The sequence below is a fragment of the Rhea americana genome, unplaced genomic scaffold (assembly GCF_003343005.1).
Source record: "Rhea americana isolate MKP2758 unplaced genomic scaffold, rheAme1 scaffold_8, whole genome shotgun sequence".
Lineage (NCBI taxonomy): Eukaryota > Metazoa > Chordata > Aves > Rheiformes > Rheidae > Rhea > Rhea americana.
This window is the reverse complement of record NW_028186978.1, coordinates 5,503,500-5,525,614: the sequence shown is the minus strand read 5'-3', so window position 1 is coordinate 5,525,614 and position 22,115 is coordinate 5,503,500. Positions and strand designations below refer to the sequence as shown.

General features: G+C 45.1%; 1 protein-coding gene across 3 annotated transcripts in view; it reads right to left on the bottom strand.

Annotated features, from left to right (window-relative positions):
• Positions 1 to 3,419: 3,419 nt before the first annotated feature.
• RBM47 (RNA binding motif protein 47) overlaps positions 3,420 to 22,115 on the bottom strand; it is an 81,308-nt gene continuing 62,612 nt past the window's right edge. For 2 of the 3 annotated variants that reach the window (XM_085322766.1, XM_085322768.1), the window contains exons 2-5: positions 9,890 to 11,049; positions 8,219 to 8,425; positions 5,485 to 5,687; positions 3,420 to 3,938 (exon numbers count right to left, since the gene is read on the bottom strand). In XM_085322766.1, the coding sequence (XP_085178892.1) occupies positions 3,678 to 3,938; positions 5,485 to 5,687; positions 8,219 to 8,425; positions 9,890 to 11,018 (1,800 nt within the window). In that variant the 5' untranslated portion in view covers positions 11,019 to 11,049 and the 3' untranslated portion in view covers positions 3,420 to 3,677. The remainder of the gene's footprint in view (positions 3,939 to 5,484; positions 5,688 to 8,218; positions 8,426 to 9,889; positions 11,050 to 22,115) is intronic. The other variant, XM_085322767.1, reaches the window with a different exon arrangement.

Genomic DNA, 22,115 nt, shown 5'->3' with positions numbered 1-22,115 from the left:
AAAAATCAAAATGCTTGATTTTTGTGGAGGATATGAACACCTGTAAAAAAACATGATTTGTTTCTTTTTCATCCAAAGTGAATGCAGGTGGACCTCTAGTGAGTGGGAACATTGGCAACTATTTGTAGGGAAGACATAAGACTTCTTGACTCATCAATGACTTGATGATTTACCTGACAGTTGAAGTCCTAATGTTGCTGTATCTCCTTGAAAGCTGCTTTTAGCATCATGTTGGTTATCCATTCCCTGAGCAAGATAGATCGACCTCGTATAGGAAATGGTAGCTGGGACACAAGACTTACGTAAAGAAGCAAGCAAAATGAGGACACTCGCTCTGTCACCTTGCCCCACCTGCTCCAGTCCTACAAAGAATAAAAAAGAGTATTTTCTTTCCATTTTCTAGCACAAAATATGACTAGGGAAAACTCTCATGATTCTTATCCTTCGGGAAGCTCAAGACATGTTAAGCACAAAAAAAGTTGCCCTTATTGTAGGGTGAAAAATGGTGTATGAAGAGAGTTGGTTGCAGATACTTTACTTTCCTATAAGGGATGTAGAAGACAGTGCAGTGTTTGTTCTGATCTTCTCTTAGCTTGTCTTCTCTTTTCTTTTGGTTATTCAGTAGAGCTAGTCCCTGTCTTAGTGGCCAAAACCTCTCACTTCTTTTCATTCTATCTCAGGAGTTTAAAATCTGCTCCCTCACCCTGCTTTTCTCCCAAGACTTGGTATTTTCAGCAAATTTTCTTCCAAGGGACTTACAYGGAGGAAACAAGCAGGTATTCTGCAGGGCTGCACATATGGCAAATAAGCACAGTTTAGCCTTCTGTGGACAAATGGACCGTGGCTGAATGCTGAATCATGCAGAGATGAAAACAAGGTGCCGTTTCCCCTCGATGGGGCACTTCAGTGCCAGCCTTCAGCGCTGCTGCCCTGCACCAGGCACACGCAACAGAGTGCCAGAGGCTTTGTGCATGGGGTGAATGGAAAGCACGGAGAGACAYCAACCTCTGCTCTTCCATCCACATCCAAGCAGAGACTCCGAACTGGATGTGAAAAGAAACTTAAGGTGATCCTAGGCCTGCTGGAAGAATGGTGACACTTGCTGGGCAGGGCTCTGTCCTTGGCACGTGTGGGACAAGGGAGGCAGGGGACAGGCGCCTGCGGGATGTGGCTCTGGCACCCACCTCCCACTCCTGCCCCAGCTCTCGGGGAGGCACCCAAAAGCCTGCCCAGTTCGGCAGCCTCTTCTGGGTGACTCAGCTTGGCAGCAGGATGGTACAACGAAGTAACAGTCTCCATTTTTAAAGAATGCTTTATTCACTACATCCTAGAAATGTACCGTAAATGGAGCAAGAACTAAATAAACTCAGAGGCTTCCAACAGTACAGAGAACAGAGATACAATAAAATACCTAAAATATCAGCTCTTTCGAGAATAAGGCACACTAGTTTTTTTTTATATATATATATATTTATATATATATATATATATTTTCTTTGTATAGTTTGTTCTTAAACTAAAGGTGTTCACATTTCAAGTTATTAGACTTACCTCAGTAGTAGTGTACATGAAATGGTTCAGCAACAAGTCTAAAGGGCAGAGGCAGGCGGGAGGCTCAGCGCTACCCGGCTGGCSGGCGCCCGGGGGCTGCCGCAGCGGCTCGAGGGGCCGGGACGCCTTGGGGCTTGCCACGCTACGTTAGGGGGTCCTTTCTATTCCCACCACCGGATAAAATGCATAGTGGGAGCGGGAGCAGTGGGTCACTGGTCTGGGTGTGGGGAAAGGGGCCGGCAGGCAAGACCCCTGCCGCCGGCCGCGGGCGTCCGGCCGCGCGAGGCTCTAGCCCGGGGCTTTGCCTCTYGCCCTGGGGCTGAGGTCTAGGTGCGCTTTCGGCAGCACTGCGACCCGCAATAAAAGCCTCCTGGAAAGGGGCAYGGAGGGGCAGAGTCCAATTTAATGGTTAACGTCGTCACAGTGCTTTCGGTAATCGTTCGACAGGTTTAAATAGAGCTCAGCTTTGCTGAGTAAAAGCACCTAWAAAACAACCGCTCTATTTTGAGGCAAGAAAAACGCGTATCAAAAGGCCACTTTACTGAGCTGGACATGATCTGGAAGTGGTTCAGTGGTCAAAATATACCTTTACATGAAACCTCTTGGTATTTATACCATAAGAAGGAAATTGTTTACTCACTCCCTGCTGCACATCTCATTTCACTGGAGCTGTGTTTGCAGAGCTGATGTACTTCATAAAATGGGCAAGATATTTCTTTAACATTTTACTATATTTTACTTTCACTGCACTACTAAATAAAAGCCTTTAAACAGGCCACAAAACACTGCAATAATATATTTACTTCTTAATAAAACAAACTTTTTTATAACATCCAAATAAAATGTTTTTGTTTTGTGGCAAACCACATACCATGTAAATTTGCAACATAAAATGACTTTAAAAATGTATATTAAAAGATATTTACAAGCTCTATTTCTTAAAATCATTGGGTCTAATCACTCCCAGCCCGGATGTGCATGCATAACCCCAGTTAATGAGAACTGGAATTAAGTGTGGAAGGGAGGGTGGGAGGGAGGCTAGCCCTGTTTTATTAATTCCACTATCACTAAGAGCCCTAGTACCTCAGAAATTTGTCACGGAACATGATGAAGCTGTAGGTAAATAACGCTGTACTTCCTGCCGACAAGAGCACGCTCGGTCTTGCCTACGACAGCATACATTCTCAGTCACTACAACATATACTTCAAAGAATAAAATAAAGAGCATTTAAAAGCAGCCTATGTTTTATACTGGATGAAGATCTAAGTCAAGAYGCCTCACATGAAATACCAGGTACTCCTTTCTGCATGTGCTCCAAGGCTGAACTACTAGTAGCTTCAATAAATAGAAAATCCAGTTGTTAAAGAAAACTCAGAACCTTTCCTTTACTTAACAGTAAGCCTGCTGATCACACTAGGAAAAGGTTTGTGTGATGAGGCTTTTTTCTTTTTCTTCCAAAAAAGCAATATTATTATTTTTTGATTCCAAATAATAACAAAGAGATTGTATTAATGCCAGCACAAAAATGCAGAGGTCTTGCATATTTTTCAAATTGCACTTTCCAGTATAACTTTTAAATAAGATACTTGTTGTTTTTCTTTTCTTTTAAAAAAAATCTAAGGTATGTATTCTTTAAATATTGAATATATTCTTCAAAATATATTGTTTAAACTTTCCCTAGCTGCTCAGGTGGGCTTTTTAATATATAGCTGATATATTATTAAAAGCACTACAAAATAGACATCTCTGGAGTGCAGAAGTTACTAAAAAATAACCTTCATACCACAAATATATTGAAAATATAACTGCTAAAAAAAGACCATACGCAATCCCACTATAACGTGTATAAATGCACGTAAGCAGTGGGCTGAATGCATCACGGTCGTTTAGAAATGTATGAATACAGGCACGTTAAATTTTAAAAACAGCCTTAAAAAAAAAAAAAATTAGTGAAAACTTCATGCGTACAAAATATTTCAAACGTATCCTTTAACATTCTTCACTTTCAGGTTCTGCACCAGTTTGCTGAGTCCAAATGTTACTCTGTTGCGGTCGGGTCGTTCTTCATAAATAGTAAAGCGTTCCTTCAGGGCCTGCGTTGCCGCAGCCTCTCCGGCGGCCAGTCTCAGTACGTCTGGTAGACGTCGTGTAGCGGAACCTGGATGGCGGCGGCCGGAAACGCCGGCGGTATGTAGCCGGCGTAGCCGCCGTAAGCGGCGGCCGCCGCCGCCGCCGCCGCCGCCGCCGCGTTCTTCTGTAGCGTGGCTATCGTCGCCGTCGCCGCGGCGGGCGCCGCGAACGGCACGTAGCTTGTCCCGTAAATCCCGGCGGCGGGAATTCGCGGCACGTTGGGAGCCACGGTGTACACCGGCGTGATCGGGCGGCCCTGGGAATAGAAAAGCGAGCCTCGTCGGCGCGGGCGAAAGGGCTTCGTGGTTCCTGTCCCTGCTTCCGCGCAGGTTTAAGAGGGTTTTCAGACCGTGAGCAGGCACCAGTGCTCGGCACTGCCTTCCAAACCCTGCACGCCCCCGCGCCCTGCTGTCCTGCCCTCGTCGTGCTTCGTGGCACTCGTTTTCCTTCTGCTCCCTTCATGTCCTGCCCCACCACCTTTGGCTGCTCGCGCAGTCGCTCTTGGCCTCCTTTTGCACAGCCCGCCGTTGAGTCTTGGCCAACCTCCCTGGCAAAATGTCCCTCCCCCCGCATCTGCCTCTTGCTGACTCTCATACAAAAATCCCTACTTATGGTTCCCACAGCCCTTCCTACACCAGCTTGTTCTTGTGAGCCTGGCTAGTCAGGGATGGTGGTATTCTGAAGCACCCAATGTATGCTAGGCACCATCATCCAGACCCTCATCTGCCATGGCAGGTCTTGCCAGCAGGGTTGTGGTGGAGCTGGAGAGACCAGCTGCTGCTGCCGACCCAGGTGCTGCTGCCTGTCATCCCGGGGAGAGGGCCAGAGTGCGCCCCACCAGTGTGTGCCCATGCCCCTAGTGGCACCAAAAGCACCGGGCACCAGCAGAAACAGGCAGAGTCCCCTCAGGGACCTGTTGCCACCTAGAGCTCCCTCATGATGCTGAATGAGTTGGGGGCATCAGCCCTGCGTGCACAGTAATGCACCTCCTAGCCTGGCAATGTCGTTTCTGTAGGGAAAAGAATTTACTRTTTCATAAACCTTTTGCAGCAAACATCCATTTTGCACATGATGGGCCTCATACAAGAGCATCCTTCACCCCAGACTGGGACTCAGACTCTACTACAACACAAGCAGTGAACCTTAAAAGACTTGCGATGGTTTGTAGCTACATAATTGCACGTTGCAACTCTGTAGCTTTATCAGCGAAAACCTTCACTTTTACTTTTTTTACTGTTTCTGTAAAACAGAACCCCTACCTAACCCCAAAGGTCTGGACGTAAAACATGCATGTTCCCCCCCATCATGCTCTCTGCAGTGCCACGAGAGGATTTGGAGTGGATGCTTGCCCTGGTGCCTGCTCCCCGCCAGGTRCCTGCATCCCCCTGTGGGGGGTGGCTCTGCGGGACAGCCCGTGCGGCAGGGTCTCGGGCAGGGGGGAATGAGGCCAGCAGGCTTCCTGGGTGACCTCTGTAATTCTGCTTAGACATGCCCAGATAACGCAGTGTCAAGGTCAGATGGAAGTGCCTCTTCCTCTCCTTTGACATAAAGAATGGTTTGGCTTTGGATACACAGGAAGGTTTGAATGGAAAGGAAGCTACTCAGATGTAGCTCAGGCGTTGGCTCTGCTGTCAGATACAACCACTAAGTAGATGTCTGAAGTTGTGTGAGATGARTCTCATTGGGTGTCTTGGGAAAGGGAAAAGGGAAAAAATAAAGTGTCTCTGTCACAGGAGCATAGCCAGACACCAGGCTTYCCACCTGTGTAGCTACGTGGAGCAGGACATGAGCATTGAACCCACCTGGAAGGGGGGAGGCGTTGAGACGGCAGGTATCACAGCTGCAGCGGCTGCGGCCGCGGCAGCTGCCGCACTGGCTGGGTCCTGCTGGACGGCAATAGGGTTGATGATGTGCTCGACTGTGTGGATTTTGCCGTCTTCCATCATCTTGGCTGGTGGGGCRGCCTGAAACATGGAGTACTGGGCCCCAATCGCGGGGATGGCCACTAGGAGAGACCAGATACATAAAGCTGTTTTGGGTGATAGCCTTCAGGGCTTCAACTCCGAGAGCGAGCGGCCCTCCTGCCAGGGTACGCTGACTCTCCCACCGTCGTTTTGGGCTGCTCTCGCAAGGCGCAGCTGCATTTGCTGGGTGCCCCTCCCTCATCCACAGCTGGTGGCACGGCAGCAGAGCCCACGTGAACCGTGAGCCTGGACCGACTTGCTGCCCTGCGCTCTGCCTGTGCTTTTCTCCTGCTCAGCMCCCAGCCTGAGGCCACCCCAGGGTGGCCACACGGATGCCCTGCCAGGCAGCAGGGGCTGCGCGCCAGGTCTGCACAGCCCGGTCCAGCTGCCGCCGTCCTGCAGTTATAGAAGTTGCAGGCAGCAACTGGTCTAGTCTATATGCTGTGCTTTGGCCAACTCTGCACAATATCCACCGATTYACTGTTATGCATTTCCCAGGCCTAACTTGGCTAAAGAGATTTTTATCCTGTCTTTCTGCTGCAGGATCAATCTGTYTAATGGCACTAGAAAAGAAATTGCTCTTAAGAGGATTTCCTCTCATGCCAAAATAGGACAACATGAAATAATTAAAGCTCCCAGACAAAGGGAAAGTGCTCTGGTCATAATGACTGTGAGTTCAAAGACAGCAGACTTATACATGCTCCTAAATGGAGCTTGATGGCACTGCTTAGGGAAGGAATGTAATTTGCTGAACAGTCTCAATAATCATATCTATAATGCTGTTTTACTTCATAATGCACATTTCAGCTTTCAGTCCCTGAGCCTTTCAGCACTAAGGTTATTTAAAGGAAAACTGAGTGACTAATAAATGATGGACTAAGAGATGATGATGTTTGTATYTGTGTGAGTTGCTGCCAGAAAGTCCGGAGTGAAACCAAATTAGCACTTTTTTTTTCACTGGAATAAAACTTTGGAATTCTGTCTATGGGAAAGATAAATCCCAGCAACCAATATTATCATTTTGATCACAGMGACTGCAACAAGGGATCTGATCAAATCCCCTCTTTCAGGCAGAGATGTTCCCAGCAACAGCATACTGCTGCTTCCTCAGGTGGACACCTCTGCATGTAAGCGTTTCTTATTCTCCTTCACACCAATTCCATGCGGTCAGCTCAAACCAATTTTAGCACTGGTTTAATTAACCTGCATAATTTCTCACTGCAGCAAAGGCCACATGYCCTGTCCTGCAGTAACTTCTGGCAGAAAAGCAGGAACAGGCAGCTGGGGTATGGAGCAATGTCCCAGAAGTTGTCTAACTTTTTGCAGAGAGAATGCCTCTTGGAGCTTTCAGGTTATTCTAAACAGTTGTAAACCTTGCAAAGTCTGAACATCTCAACTCCTCCATTCCAGTAATATGGTTGCAGAATAATATCCTATTAATAACAGAAGTAAGGCTGGCACGTAATACCTTTTACTAGCTCAGGTGGTCTGGTTGGGAAAAACAGACCAGGTCCTCTGTGGTTGGAGTCTGTGCTGGAACCATATGAGAGGGACAAGACTAGATGAAAAACTCTGAATCATGCATGACTGAAGTGCAGAAACATTTAGACTTGAGATTCAGGCCTTTCTTTGGTAGTCTAATGAATTATGTAGGCTTCATAAATAAATAGTTAAAATAAAGTGTGCGTTTCAAAAATTACTTTTCAAGCATCCCTTAGTAATGCTTGGAATTCCTAAAGTATCTTTATAAATATGTATAGTGGTAATATTTTTGGGGTGTGAGTGGATAGTTTTCTCAGGAAGTCTGAAGATAAAGGTAGATCCTTTCAAATCATCCTTTGAAAATTGCTCTCATCTTTTTAACAGTGTTTCTTTTCCTCTAGACCTCTCTTTTCATATTATCTCATCCAGCTGTTATAAAGGACTCTTCACAGTGTTTGTTAGATGCAGTTAAAGTTTTCACTGCAAGTTTTCTAGTGTCTGGTATATGTAGTATGAAGCATGTTCTAATATACCACTGTAGTTTTGCTGTAACACCACTTAGGTTCTCAGTTATCACAGAGAGAAGACTGGAGAGACCAGGGGACTTCTTCAAGGGGGCTTTTCCTGGTCATCTGAAAGGACCTTCTTCCTCAGGGCTGCTTTTCCAAATAAAAGTCTTTCCAAACAACATCTTGAGGAATTTCAAGGCTTYAGCCACCATTACATTAAGCTAGGAAGGGCAAGGATTAGATGCTCAGGTCCTGCTGGGGATATAGCAGAAAGGAGCTCGCTGCCTCTGGTCTCTGGGCTGGCAGGACATAGCTCAGGAGAGGGGAGAGCTCCCCTGCAGGGAGCTGCGTGGCTGCGARTGGGACCCAGGCTCTCTGCCTTGCGCCTGCAGAAGGGCTGTCCCCAGGCTGCCGACGGGGATGGAGGAGCAATATGTTGGTGGGGACTTTCCTGCAATGGGAAATCCCCAGGCCCTTTTCCCAGCCTAGTCACATCTGCAAAATGCTTGAGGCCAGGCTCGCGTGCCAGCCGTGGTGGCCCCCTCCCCGTGGGCTGGGCCAGCCCAGCCGCGTGTACTGACCTGCACCGGGCTTAATGGCCACCGGACTGACGGCGGGTAATTCCAGATTGGGCACCAGCTCGTATCCTTTCTCTTGCTGCTTTCCTTTGCCTTCGTGGTACCTGCTATAAATGCCACGGCCGGCAGAATATCCCCCCAGGTAAGAGCCTCTGGGGCCGGGGGCTCGGTTGCCGGCTGCTCCTCTCCCTCTGCCTCTTACGCTGCCTGCTTGTAATAACAACAGGAAAGAGGGTGATGAATAACAGATAGCAACAGCAATGCCGGGAGTCCTGAAACCTGGGACTGAAACCTGGAGGCAGATAGTTAGAAATGAGGCTGCTGAAATGAGTTTGATCTGAATTTTACTRACTTTGCTCATGAAAATAGAGCGTTTGGCCTTGCCAGAAGCACCGAATGGAGCTACGCAAGTTTTGCTCTTTATTTTTCCAGCCGTTAATAAATCACGCATTTATTCATAACAATACAACACTCATGGCCAGTTTTTTGAGTATAATATAGGCTTTGTAGTTACAGGCTCCTCCAGGGGTAATTCTTACGTGATAGGCTTCTAGTTCCTACTCTCAGCTGTCCTCCAAAGGAGACCGAGCTGCTCAGCTGCCTGTGATGCAAAGATCGCCCTCACTAAGCTGAATCTGCCCTTYAACCAACTTTGTCCCCTTATTGAATATATTTTTACTAGTGTCTTTTGCTTTCTCTGCAATTTTATTTATGTCAATATGTCCCATTTCCAAAAATATCACCTCTGTTTGTGTTAGCAACTCCATGYACATTACAACAGTACTTTAGACATGGGAGTAGTAACGTACTCTGTGACTGCTAATTGCACCTCTGTCAATTAACTGTCAGTTAACTCATTTGTTGTTCACTGGAAATTGAGTTGAAGCTGAAATTTTTGATCAGCTACTGTTAAAAACACTTCTTTTTTAGAATATATTCATGGTAAACTGCCTATTGTATGGAAATATAAATTAAGAATTTCAGGAAACTGTAATTCCTGTAAGTACAAGATAATTATAATTATAACACCAGTTACAGCTGGTAGAGCTTTTAATGAATAACCTATTTTTGGTTAATTTTTGATATTTATAATCCATAACTAATTAAATTATACATAACAAATTATTTTGTGCTCATATGGCCCCTTCTGCCTGTAGTTCTTTAAAGGATGCAGCACTGCTACCATTTTAATGCAGAGGGCAAATGATACCTGGAGAGTTCCCACCTAAGGCTATCCCAGACATCACTCCCTTTGGATGGCCAGCCCTGGGGTGTGGGTTTCACAGGACCCACCTCTAGGCGAGGGCAAAGGATCTAGCAGTTTCGAAGGGGACATCAGAAACTGAAGGCCCTGGACCATGCATTTGCCCAAACTTGTTGCACCAGTCATAAAAAGCAGATCACTTTCTTTTTGATCCTGCGCTTAGTCTTTTAGCTCATTTTCAATGCCTCCATTGTACTGGTTTGTACATTAGCAATTATTACTACATAAATACAGTCTGCACAGTCATAAATTAAAATGAGACTGATCGTAAATACAGCAAAAGGAACTGCAAAACAGTGTTTTAAGAAAAAAACGAAAAGCACCAGCTGTTATCTGGCTCAGACAGGCTTTGGGCCACCCTTGCCTGAAATCAAAGCTGCCCATCACATCCCCTAATTGTGCTTACTAACCTTTCACAAAGTAATCTCTGTTGGGACCGATCAGGGCATTGTACGGATAGCCATAATACGCTAGTGTGTACGGATCGCAAGAGTAAACATAATTGGGTTGCTGTGTTACTTCGGGGGTTGCTGCTGCCCCTCCTTTGGCTGCTTTTTGATAGCGAGTGTATTGCTCCTTGTCTACCGGCTTGGCCAAGGTAACCTCCAGGCAGGAGCCTTCCAGTTCAGCACCATTAAGGTTGTTCATGGCGTGAATGGCATCTTCCCTGGTTGTAAAGTGCACAAAAGCATAGTCACGTATTTTTTTCACCCGCTCTACACAGCCAGGGTTAAACTGCCCAAAGACCTTTTTAATGGTGTCCTCTGTGGTTTCAATCATTAAATTCCTCACATAAAGGATTTTAACAGTCTCCATGACATCTTCATCCACATCTATCTCTGGTTCTGCCCAGTCAACGGCTATTTGGTGTCCCCACAGCTGGATCCTCCCAGGCATGAGTTTCCTCCTGGCCATTGCAGCTGCTCGATGGCTCTCATACTCCACAAAGGCGAAGCCTCTATTCTTCATCTTGTCTGCGGCACTTGCGTACACGATAACATCCAGCACACCTTCYGTCACCTTGGCGATCTCTTCTAGGATCTCCTCTCTCTTCTTCATCTTGGGAATGCCTCCGATGAACAGGCGGCAGTTATCCACACTGCAGCAGACCCCGAGCAGCCTGCCAGGGCGGATTTCGTAGTTGTTCAGTTCCCTGACAGCACGCTTGGCCTCATGCTTTTGCGTGTACATCACGAAGGCATAGCCTCGGTTCTTCCCGTCAAAGTCCATCATCAGGCGCATTTCATAGATGCGGCCGACAGACTCGAACACGGGGACAAGTTCATCTTCATAGACGTCACGGGGGATTTTGCCCACAAAGACTTCACAGCCACGAGGAGGGTGCAGGCCCTCCCAGCCGGGAGGGGGACCGCCGTACTTGCGTTGCCCGTTCTCCTGAATCATGCTATATCCTGTACGCTCCATGAGCGCCAGCAAAGCGGCCTCATTAGGTGCACCGGCTACGCCTTCAGGAACTTTAGTAGTAGTCACGTTGGAGGAATCGTTGCTCATCCTTGCAGTGGAGTCCTCAGCAGTCATGATGTCAAAATCATTCAAAGCCTGATAAAACCTAGGCACAGGAGGAGGAAGGAGGAGGACATGCATTAGAAGCTGTTAGCTACCGCCAGGATCCCACCAGCCYTCTTTTGTCTTCCTGCTATTCTGCAAGTTCATTTTTCAAGCTGGGAACAAGGCTGCAGAAGAGCAGGAGAATGACTTGTCCCACCCTGAATGTTTTACTGCAGGGAGGGATGCAGCGAGGGGAGAAGGGGATGAGGCCTGTGACCATGCAGCTTCGWTTTAGGCATCTGCTCGCTGAAGCAGTACGAGGGGATTACCGAGAGCTGCTGCTGTGGGAGGCTGCAGTCACATGAACAGCTGCCACCAACCACCTCAAATCCATTGTGGGGATTATCTCCTCTTTGATGGGTAGGAAGGAATTAGCATTGGTTTGGGAAAGGGAAGATGCCCCACCCAGAGCCCTCTTTTACTCCAAGTCATTCCTCAGCTGACCTTTCTACTCCTGAACAGCAAAGTGCCAGCTCTGTTACTCCACAGGGAAAGGGGGGGGGGGTGGAGGATGCACATGAAGCACCAGGTGTGACTCCCTTTCGATACTAACTCCTAGCTCCTGTAGGCTTTCAGAATAACACTGGAGTGAGAAATAATAAATACATTTTAAAGTTTGGGGAACCAATTCTTGTTCTCTTGTGCAAAGAGCAAACTGGTAAGCTTCCAAGTTGCCTGCTCGTTGTGGTATAATGTCTAGCATGTTTGTCTCCTTCATGATTTCAACGGGACTTCACAAAAGCTGAAAAGAGGTACTGCCTTATTACAGGCCACTTGCTTTAAAGCAATTGGTCAGTACAGCCTGGCAAGCCAGCAAGGGAAAGGCAAATTTCTGAAATCTCGTTCTGCATTCAAGTACAGAGAGATGGCAGGAAATACAGAAGAAGAATTAAAATGCTAACTGCTACATCTGCAAGATAATGGGATCTCTTTCTGAGCACAACTGAAAAACCAGACACTTTGGGATTCTGAGAGTAGTTAATTCATTGATTTTTAAAGCTGGAAAGGACTATCAGACCATTTACCATGAGTGACTCTATATGACATGGACCATTACATTTTATTGTTATTGGCATATTGAGTCCTATAACATTTATCTGAGTAAATCATATCTTCCAGACATCCAGCCTTGATTTTAAGGCATCAAGACTTGTATGCAGTCCCTACTGCTTCCCTTTATGGCTTGTTTGGTAATCACTCTCTCTGACAAACAAGCGGGCCATATTTCTCATGAGAATTTGTCTGGCTTCTGCTTCCAGCTAGGATTACTTGTTAAACCTTTTTCTGCTAGATTAAATAGTCTTTCAATACCTGTGCCTTTGCTTTATGATGACATTTAAGCTGTTCAATCAAGCTGCAACTCTGCCTTCTTTTTAATAAACCTATTAGACTGAAAGTCTTTCCTGAAGTCTTCATCATTGGACATTTTTTTCCCTAAAATTGGTTTTGTGACTCTTCCCAAAGGACTCTTATTTTTTTTTTCCTTTTTCTTTTCACCTTTGCCGCACTCAGGGATAAAATCATCCCTCTCTCTTCTCCCCACTTCTCTCTTTACATAGCCAAGGCCTATTTCTCCACACCTTTTCACTAGCAAACAATACTTTAACCCTAAATCCTTTTCAGTGGTGCCATTTGCTGGTGTATATCCCATGGGGGCACAGGATATATACTTGGGTATATCCCAAGGAGACATGCCTTGCATGTGTTACTCCTAAATGCCAAAGCCTGGCATTTGGCTGCAATCCAACTGCATTTTAAATGGATCCCATCTACTGAGTGCTATATCACTGCCTTCTCCTCGATATTATTTGCAATCCCATCAATCTTTGCATCATCAACCAGGTGAACCAAGTGTTCCAGGCACTGGAACAGGTTGCCCAGAGAGGTTGTGGAGTCTCCTTCTCTGGAGATATTCAAGGCCCGCCTGTCTGACATGCTCTAGGTGACCCTGCTTGAGCAGGGGGGTTGGACTAGATGATCTCCAGAGGTCCCTTCCAACCTTACTGATTCTATAATTCTATGATTTGCCATGATTTTGTATTTATGACCAGTTTATTGGCAGAACAATCACTGGGCACTGGCCCCATGAGAAAAACTCTGCAAACCACCATGAGAAATGCTCTCTGTGTCTGGCAAGCTTATTTTTCATACAAAAAGGATGAAATTTCAGCCAGATGTGTTTGTTCTGTGTACTAGCATGACTCAGTGGGACACAAGTTTCTCTCTGTTTCACAAGGACTCTGGTATGCACCCTTTGTTAGAATAATTTGGCCATTTTTAATGCATTGGTTGCCACAGAGCTAGGTTTTTTACACACTGATAGGTCTATTAGTAAAGTAGGCTCATGTTCACGGAAAGACATATGCAGAATTTAGGCAGTTAAATCTAATTCTTATAACCTGCAAGACCTGTGTTTTTCCTTAGTGACTGTAGCACCTCAGAATTTTTTCAGGAAAGTCCTCGAGCTGCCCAGAATAGTGCTTACCTCTATCCAAGCCAGGGACAAACACCTAAAGTGCTTGTTTTCAGCTCCTAAATGCATTTGGGAATGAGAAAATAGACCTATCTGAGCCTTCATCTGTGAAAGGGACCAATCCTGCAGGTGTGTTTGGACCACGAGTATTACACAACGACTACTGGTGCAGCGCAGCCATTTTCATTTAAAAATATGGAGAGCAGAGGGAGAGGCAGAGAAGGTGGAGGGACAGTAATAGCCATGGTGATGCCCAGGCAATATTCTTGCTTTAGTAAATGCCCTTTCTGTGAATTCAGGTGTTTCATGGAAGCGCATCAGTTATGACAACTTCCTGTTTTAAAATGTTGTCTGTAAAAATGTTTCTCTTACATTGAAATGTTCCCCCTTTTTAATGTGCCACAGTCAGACATTTCATTTTTAGATCTGAGAATTATTCTACATCATTAAAGAAAATGAAAGCAGAGAAGAAGATTTTCATTTTTCACTTGACAAGGTGTTCCTAAAAATGTGACTTCATCTTTCCTTAAATGAAAGGAAAACTTATTAAACAAACATTTTGCTGAATAACAATCACTACCTTTACACTGACCACCTGTTGCCAAGAGAATTACTTATTTTTTCAGGTTTAGGTAAATTTAAAAATGAGTAATTACAATCAATTTTATGTCAATCTGTAAAATAAAAGTCTGTATTCTGTTATCTGCATGGCTCAGCCACCTGGGCTATGGCCTAGAAAGTTACACACAGGCACCAGGAGCACAGAGAAAGGAGAGATGGAGCAAAGTCTCCCCTGCCCCACCAGAAACAAGCTGTTAATTCAGTTTGGGCCTACGGTAGCAGTCCMGGAATTGGCTGTTTTCCAACAGTTTTGCACTGCATCCAGGGCTCTTTGCCTCAGGAGGATGATGTCTAATGCTGAAAGCTGCACTTCAAGCTGCTGCTATGTGCTGATGGCCACCTTAGCTACAAATAATGTTGTACACTCTATGCTGGTGAATACTTAAAAAATTTCTGTAAACCTAAAGTGCATTTCATCCCTGTGTAATCTATAGGGAATCTAAATTCATGATCAAATATGCTTAGTTTTTTATGTTCAATTCCATAGATCTTGATTTTATGGATATATAGTATCTAAGACAATTATAAACCTCATAGAGTCTGTCTTGATTCAGCTAAACATACATTTAACAGAATTCACTGCCACATGACAGTCAGCACCTTCACAGTGTTTAGATATCATCTACCTTGATGAGAAAAACCACAAGCGTGTCCATTCTGAGAGCTCTCTGCTCCTGCGGATTCTACCTTATAAAACAGGCTGCCAGAACAACTTCACCCACTCACRTCAAAAAACAATCACTCTCGAGAAAATTGTTTTCAGAATAACCTTTTTCTGAAGTATCCTGCAGTATCTGTGCATTTTGTTAGTCCATAGTAAACCGGTCATGAAAGCTTCCTACCATGTGTTTTAGGTGTACACATGGCATGAGCTAACACTGTGAGTTGACTGGTCTTGATAGTGCCAGACCAATTTGTGTATACCCATGAAGTGTGATTAATGCTAAGAGAAGAAGTAAAAGGTTAAGCTATATAAAAAATGTGCTGTCTTATAAAATACAGGTTCTAGTCTCTGAAGAGGAAAGTGCACCTGATCTCAATTGCAAAAACTCATAAAAGAGAGATAGACAAAAGTGTTAATTCCTAATCAGAATGGCTGTACTTTGGAGACAACTAAGTTTTAAATGACTACTTATCCGGACTGTATTAAAACTGTAGTTATTATAGCTGTTGCTATATTGTGCACATCATGTCTGAAACGCTGAGAACAACAGCAAAAAAGCAGAATAGGTACTGAAGCTCAAATAGTCAAAACAAACTACACTATAATTTAAGAAATAATACCCACCTAGTTGCCTTTGTACCCAGAATACCCCATCCGGTGCATCTCAAAACACTGGAATTGCACATAAAAAAAAAAAAAAGAATGAATTTGTCTTTGTAGCATCCTGCTGAATTTGAATGGCTTTTACCCCATTCTGTAGGATGTGGATCTGAGGCAGAAAAGGTGCACGTGGTTTCCCCCAGGAACCTTATGTGCTGAAACCAGACTGCTGGTGAGCTGGTGTATGCTCAAAGTCATCTTTCTAAAAAATAGTTATCCTTTCTCCTTTTCCCTAATCATTCCCACCTTTTCCCATAATTTAAAACTTAGTAAATTACTGCAAACCAAACAAACATTTGGGCCTAGTTTCAAGCCCTTTCAGGGCCTCGGTGGCCAAGCGCCTCAGTTGCTTTCTGCTGTCCTTTACACCCCCTGTGACTGATTACCAGCACATCTGTGTAAAACCCGAGGCATCTATCAGAATCCAGGTACAATCGGTATCTAGGAAACTGAAGACAGAGGAGCTTTGCAGCGGGACGTGGAGAGGATTTCTCTTCAGGGAGTGAGATGTAGGGCTGGGTTTTATCCATGAGAAGCAGATCAGCTGGGACGAACAAAAGACTGTGACATAAGGCAGTCTGAAAGAAAAAGTCCATAGGAGAGAAATGGGAAGTCATGGGGTGCTTATATACGCAYGCACATGCGCTTGGGTGCGTGTGCAAGTGTTCTGTAGATGCAGGTATGTGGCTTTGACTGGAAGAGAAAAGCAAAGGCTCCCACCAGTTGGCTTGCTCATGCTGTGCATCCTCAGAAACACCTGATAATCACCTAACACTCTGAAAGGTATTTTTTCAGTAGTGCAAATCACTACTCAAATGCCCAGTTTGGTGATAGTGCTAGTATGTAAAATACAAACTAGAAGCACTTTGATCTCTATCAGCCTGTGCCTGGTGAAAGACTTTCTCCCCCGAGTGTGATTCCTTTTTCAGCTTCTGTTTGTCTAACCTTGAACTTCTTCTTATGGAAAACTTCATTAATAAGACCGATCTGAACCTTTGTGTCCAAGGAGTTGAAGCAAATACTCCTAATTTTTCTTGAAACATGATTAGCTTCTTTTTTTCCTCAGAAAAAGCTGTAAAGATTGTTTGATTTTTCTGTATGTTCCTTATCACATTTAATAGATTCTAACTTCTATCAGGACATTAAAAGCACGACGCAGAAACCTTTCAGTTCAGCTTCTCTGTGTAAAGGACTCTCCCTTACTCGCAGATGAACTTTCAGAAGTACACGTTTCGGGGAAACCATTCAAATTTCACTTCCTCTTTCTTACGAAACTCTCTTTCCCCTGCCAATCAGTTGTGTGCTAAGAGGTCTTGCCCTAAACATCCTAAACATTAATTATCTCCTTTTCAGCCTTTTTTTTTTTTTAACATGACAGCACAGAGCATTAAATGGGAAATGTTGCCAGTGACTGACCTAGGGCATACCATGAATAGATTGCCTAACGAAGGCAAATTCCTTATTAAAAATGCCAACCGCAACAACGCAGAGCCAAATGCTGATGCCCTTTCTGCCAGGCTAAAGGCAAAGCGAGGCGCAGGAGGCCGAGCATGGCCCGGGGGCTCCCGGTACAGGGACGCGGTCGTGGCCCTGCCGCGTGCCCGGGCGGTCACTGCTTTGATCTCGAAGGCAGAGCGTGAAACGGCGACTGCCGCTGGGAGGGGACAGTCTCTCGGGAGCAAAATTCCCTGCCGCAGGCACCACCAGCCCCCTTCCACAGGGCTCTCGGTCCCTCCGTGCCTTTCCTTCTTCCTTTTTCCTATGGCTAAGGCAGCCAAACTTTTTCATCTTGGGGTGCCCTGCGATGCTGAGCAGGTTTGAGGCCACAGAAATCCAAAYGCCTTCAAAGATATTACTGCAGATCCGCAACAGAAGAAGGAAAGGACAAGGAGAGAAACCTCTGCAGCTGATATCTGTGAAGTAGGCTCAGAAAAGGCCAGTTACATGCTGAGGAGACAGAAGAGTGTAGAAGGCAAGTGACTGCATGGTACGAAGTAAGGCAATCCTGCAAGTGAAGGCATACCCATGTTCCCAAGGCACTTTCACTGTCTGCTGGAGCAAAGAAGATCAGATTTGCCACTTTGAAAAAGACAGTCCCTACAGCATCTTACTCATGGGCTTGTAGGACGCTCAGCGTGGCGCGAGGACGTTATGCAGCCACCTGCACTGATGTTGAAGGAGCCTCACGGCTATGGTAGAACAGCTTTAACAAACACAAGCCCCACAGCTGCTGCTCCTGTGGCTGTGAGTACGTGTCCTCTGCCCTCGTGGGCTCTATGGAGGATTGGTTTCCACATCTGCATTTTATTCCTGCCTCCAGTTTTGCATTTCGTTAGATTTAGTGGCACTGTGCGTCACCCTACAGGTTGCAGAGCCGAGAGCACTCATAGCCCAKGGCCAGGGGCTCACGCAAGCAGGAGGCTGCAAGATACCCCTGTGACACCGCTGGCTCCACAGGACCCTCAGCAGCTGCTCCACCACAGCTGGAGCCTCATCAGCACATGGAACATCCCACCAGCATTTCCCCTGATCCGCCCTCAAAAGCTGACTGGGAAGACATGGATGAGCTAGAGCGGGGAGAGGACAGGACGGCGAGACTGCTCCTCTCACCAAGTTCCCTAAAACACTGCTGTATTTCTGTAGATCAATTTGGGCACTTTTRGCTGCACTGCATAAATTCCCACTGAGATTACACTGCGGTCCTTCATGAAAATCCACTAGCCTGCTTGCATCGAGAAACTGCCACCGCTTTGCCCTGTAAGCCGCAACTCCTGTCATTACGGAAGGAAGGTCAACCACCAATATTTTACCTAAATGCACTCTGTTGACAGAGCAAAATATCAGCTACTGCTTTAAATGTGACCTTTCTACTTTTTAAAGTTAAAATAATAAGGGCAAATAGTAATCCTGTTCCTGATGTTCTGTAGCAGCCCTGAAAGTWCTACTACAGTTAAAGCTCTTTATTTTTAAAAGTTGACTCTTTCCTAATGGTAGTTTTAGATAAAATATATAAAATAAACCCAACAACATAGCTAACTACGTAGCTTTACCATAAACATCAGATATCCACAGAAACGCTTTTGCTGAAAACAGAGTTTGTCTGTTTACAGATTTCTCAACTGAACAGAAAAATGAAAGGGACACGTTGATCAAAAATAATGCAGTGGCATGAGCACYGCTTCAAATGTAGTGTGCAAGTTACTTCCTCTTCTAAACACACCTACGGTATCATTACACTTTTTTTTTTTGGCAAGACTCATTCATTTGATATGTTTTATTTGCATAAACGAGCTCAACAAAGCCAACGTCTTTAGGCTTGTTTAGTAAGGATGTGTCTGTGATGAGCYGTGGCGGGTATGACTGCAGAAAACGGCGATAGCCTAGCACTGCTATTGACACAGCTCCGGCCGTGAGCTTATATTCAGGTACTCCTTTCTCAGCTAGTGGTGAAACAGAAAGTCACACCCCTTTTACAAACCCGTCTGGCATAGCAAGGGGGGCCTGCGAGCACTCCYTGCCTGCCCTCCGGTCACAGCTTGGGGACCTCCTGCTCCAGGCAGGTTCTCTGGCTTCCCTCCAGGTGCCTAGGAGGGRGCGGGGGTAAAACAGGATCTGATCTTCCTTAGAAAATCTGTGTGAAGATTTTGCCTGACTCTAATTTACTTTATATTTTAAGAGTCAAAGGCTAGATCCCATCGCGGTTTTCAACAGAGAACAGAGTTGGATCAGAGCCTGGATCCCTACCTGCTGTCACTTATGAAATGTGGAAGTCTGAAGCTGAATCTCCTGCGTCACTGCAAGTGAAAGGGCATCATTTTAGCCTGGCTTTTTGGCAAGTGAACTTTTCTGAAAGCCATTTGTATAGGAAAGGGAAGGCTTCTAGGGAAAAAGCCTTTGTTCCGCAGAAGGATGGATAATCTCTTTGGACTTCTAAGAAAAAAAGAAGTACTGGAGGTCAGCAGGCCATGGTAGCTGTCTGCAGCATGTCAGACATACTGCTTTACTTGCAGCTGAGCTGGATGAAGAGTTTGCCGCAGCCTAGTTTAGCACTTTGAAAAGGTGGGTTTTTCCTAGATCATTTAGATCATCTAGATGATTTTGGCAAAATGCTGTGGAGAATGTGGTTAATGGCATCAGCAGGTCTGAAGGGGYAGGAACATCTCATGGTAAGAGCCTGGTGAGCAGCTTGTGATAGGCAACCTGTGGGAGGAAYCTCTTAGCTCAGACCAGCCCTGGTGACAACAGCATGTCTGTCTGCTGTGTCGGCTATCCCGCTGCYGGCGCAGGAGTCTAACGCATTGCACGCTCTCACAGTCACATGCGTGCCTGAATTAAGGCACTCGGACTTGTCCAGCTCCTCCCAGGTCAGACGGGAGAATCCTTTGGCTCAGGTCTTGCATTTGACCAGGGAGATGCACACGCACCGACATTTGCTGCTCACACCATGCTGAGTGTATGTTCAGGTGTGAACACGTACAACCGTGGCTCTCTGCCCAGGAGAAATACTCTACTCAGTGCGAAGTACYGCAGGGATAGTACAAGACTTGCTTTGAAAACAGGGAAAGCAGGCATCAAAAACACAGTTGCGATGGAGAAGAAAACTGAGGGAGGGAGTAAATAGGACGAGAAAATGAGGAAGGAAAAGAATGGCTGGACGAAGGGTCACAGAATATTGAAGGTTCGTGCTGAGACGGAGGGGCCAGGGATGTGACAGAATTGGCTGACACCTTTTGGTAAAGTCAAAGATCATTTCASCTACCTCTTTTTTTAGACTGGCATGGGGAGAAATAAGGTCAGGGAGGATTAAGATATAGTAGCAAAAGCTAACACAGAACACTAAAGGCTTAATGCTTATATGAGGAATGGACATTTAGAAGGGAAGAGCTGCTTAGTATGTTTTGAGAACATCTTGGTAATGTTACATCACACACATTTGCAGTTTTAACAGATTTTTTTTATCAACCGTTTTACATTTTGCAGCTTTGTCTTGGGAAAGGGAGAAGACCTATGAATGTACACAGAGGAGGGATGCTCTTACCTCCTCAGGATGTGATGAGATTTTCGTGTTAACATTTTAGTGAAGCACAAAGCAACATTGCCATGTGGGAGAGATTAATTTCAATTGTAATTAAGTAATATTTAATACATTTGAGCTTGTTAGTAGAATATACTCCTATTATCCACTGCAATATTTAAAAGTAATGTCTTGCCACTATGCGTAGGAAAAATCAGAGCTGTTACCTCCTCTGGACTAAGCTTTTCCTTCAGTCATAAAAAGTTTTCCAGGACTGCAGGATGCTATAACCTATTAAAGCCTTAGGCTCACTTCTGGAATTCCCATTTCTACTAACAGTAACTGCGGGCATATTGTCCTCAGGACCCCAGCAGGGGTCTCAACACTGGCTGCAGTGGAAGAGTTCATATTTAAAGCTTACACTTTAAATTTATTCTGGTCAGTTAGTCAGTTCATCTTATATTAGGTGGGTTAATTAATGTTCTGGTCTTGAGAGGCAGTTTTCAGCATGGAGCTGCTGCAGAACGGGTCCACGCACTATGTTTAAACCATCTACTGGGGGAAGCCAATTGTCACTTGCTTAAATTTGTTCTAGGTGACCCAAGGATGTTAAAAGTGGTTCATTTCATCTTTTGATACAGTGTTCTTTTGGACAGGTCCTGCCTCTTATTGACTCTTTCAAAAACGAAAATTTAAAGCAATAGAAGAGGATGTGATTTCCAAAAGTACTCACTATCTAACACTACTTCCTCTGATAGCAATAGTAAGGCTCTAATGGCTTCTGTGGGGATATATTTCAGGCATTGATGAGCAATATTGAAAATCTCACCTCAAAAGTCTTATAAGGACTGGTTATGTCCCCCCAGGCACCAACCAAGAGCAATGCATTTGGCTGAAAAACTGCAACAACATTGTGGTAAATACTTTCTACTATGTCTTCCTCCTTTTTACAAGGAAAACACCTGAAATTATTCTGTACRTTAATATCCTGGAATTGCCCAGCTACAAAGTTTAATTCCAGTAAGAGAACTGAGCACTTGACTTGTGGAGTCAGTAATTGGCTACAACTTCAGRCTAGGATTTGAGGGTTAAACTTCTTCCTTTCCTTGTTTTCATCACTGTCATGAACATCATAAAGAACCACAGACCTAATACCTTTAGCTATACTACACCAGTTCCCTAAGCCATATTAATCTTCTGCCACTGACAGGTTACAGGTTGCCCAGAGAGGTTATGGAGTCTCCTTCTCTGGAGATATTCAAGGCCTGCCTGGATACAACCCTGTCTAACATGCTCTGGGTGACCCTGCTGAGCGGGGAGGTTGGACTAGAYGAYCTCCAGAGGTGCCTTTCAACCTTACTGATTCTATGATTCTATGATTCACTGCAATTTTGTGTAAAATACTAAAATCTAAGAAAACTGAAGTTATGATAGCTATACAAAAACAACTCACTTTGTATTATGCAAACTTCCTGCTTATCCTATTTTCAACCCTTTCTGCACCCTTTGCTACCAAAAATTTCACTTGCATAATGTCCATAGGCATTATCAACACAGAAGAATGACCATTCACAGGAAGGAGACTCTTGAACCGTCCAGTCTCCTGGCCTGGATAGTATTCAAGTGAAAAAGTCT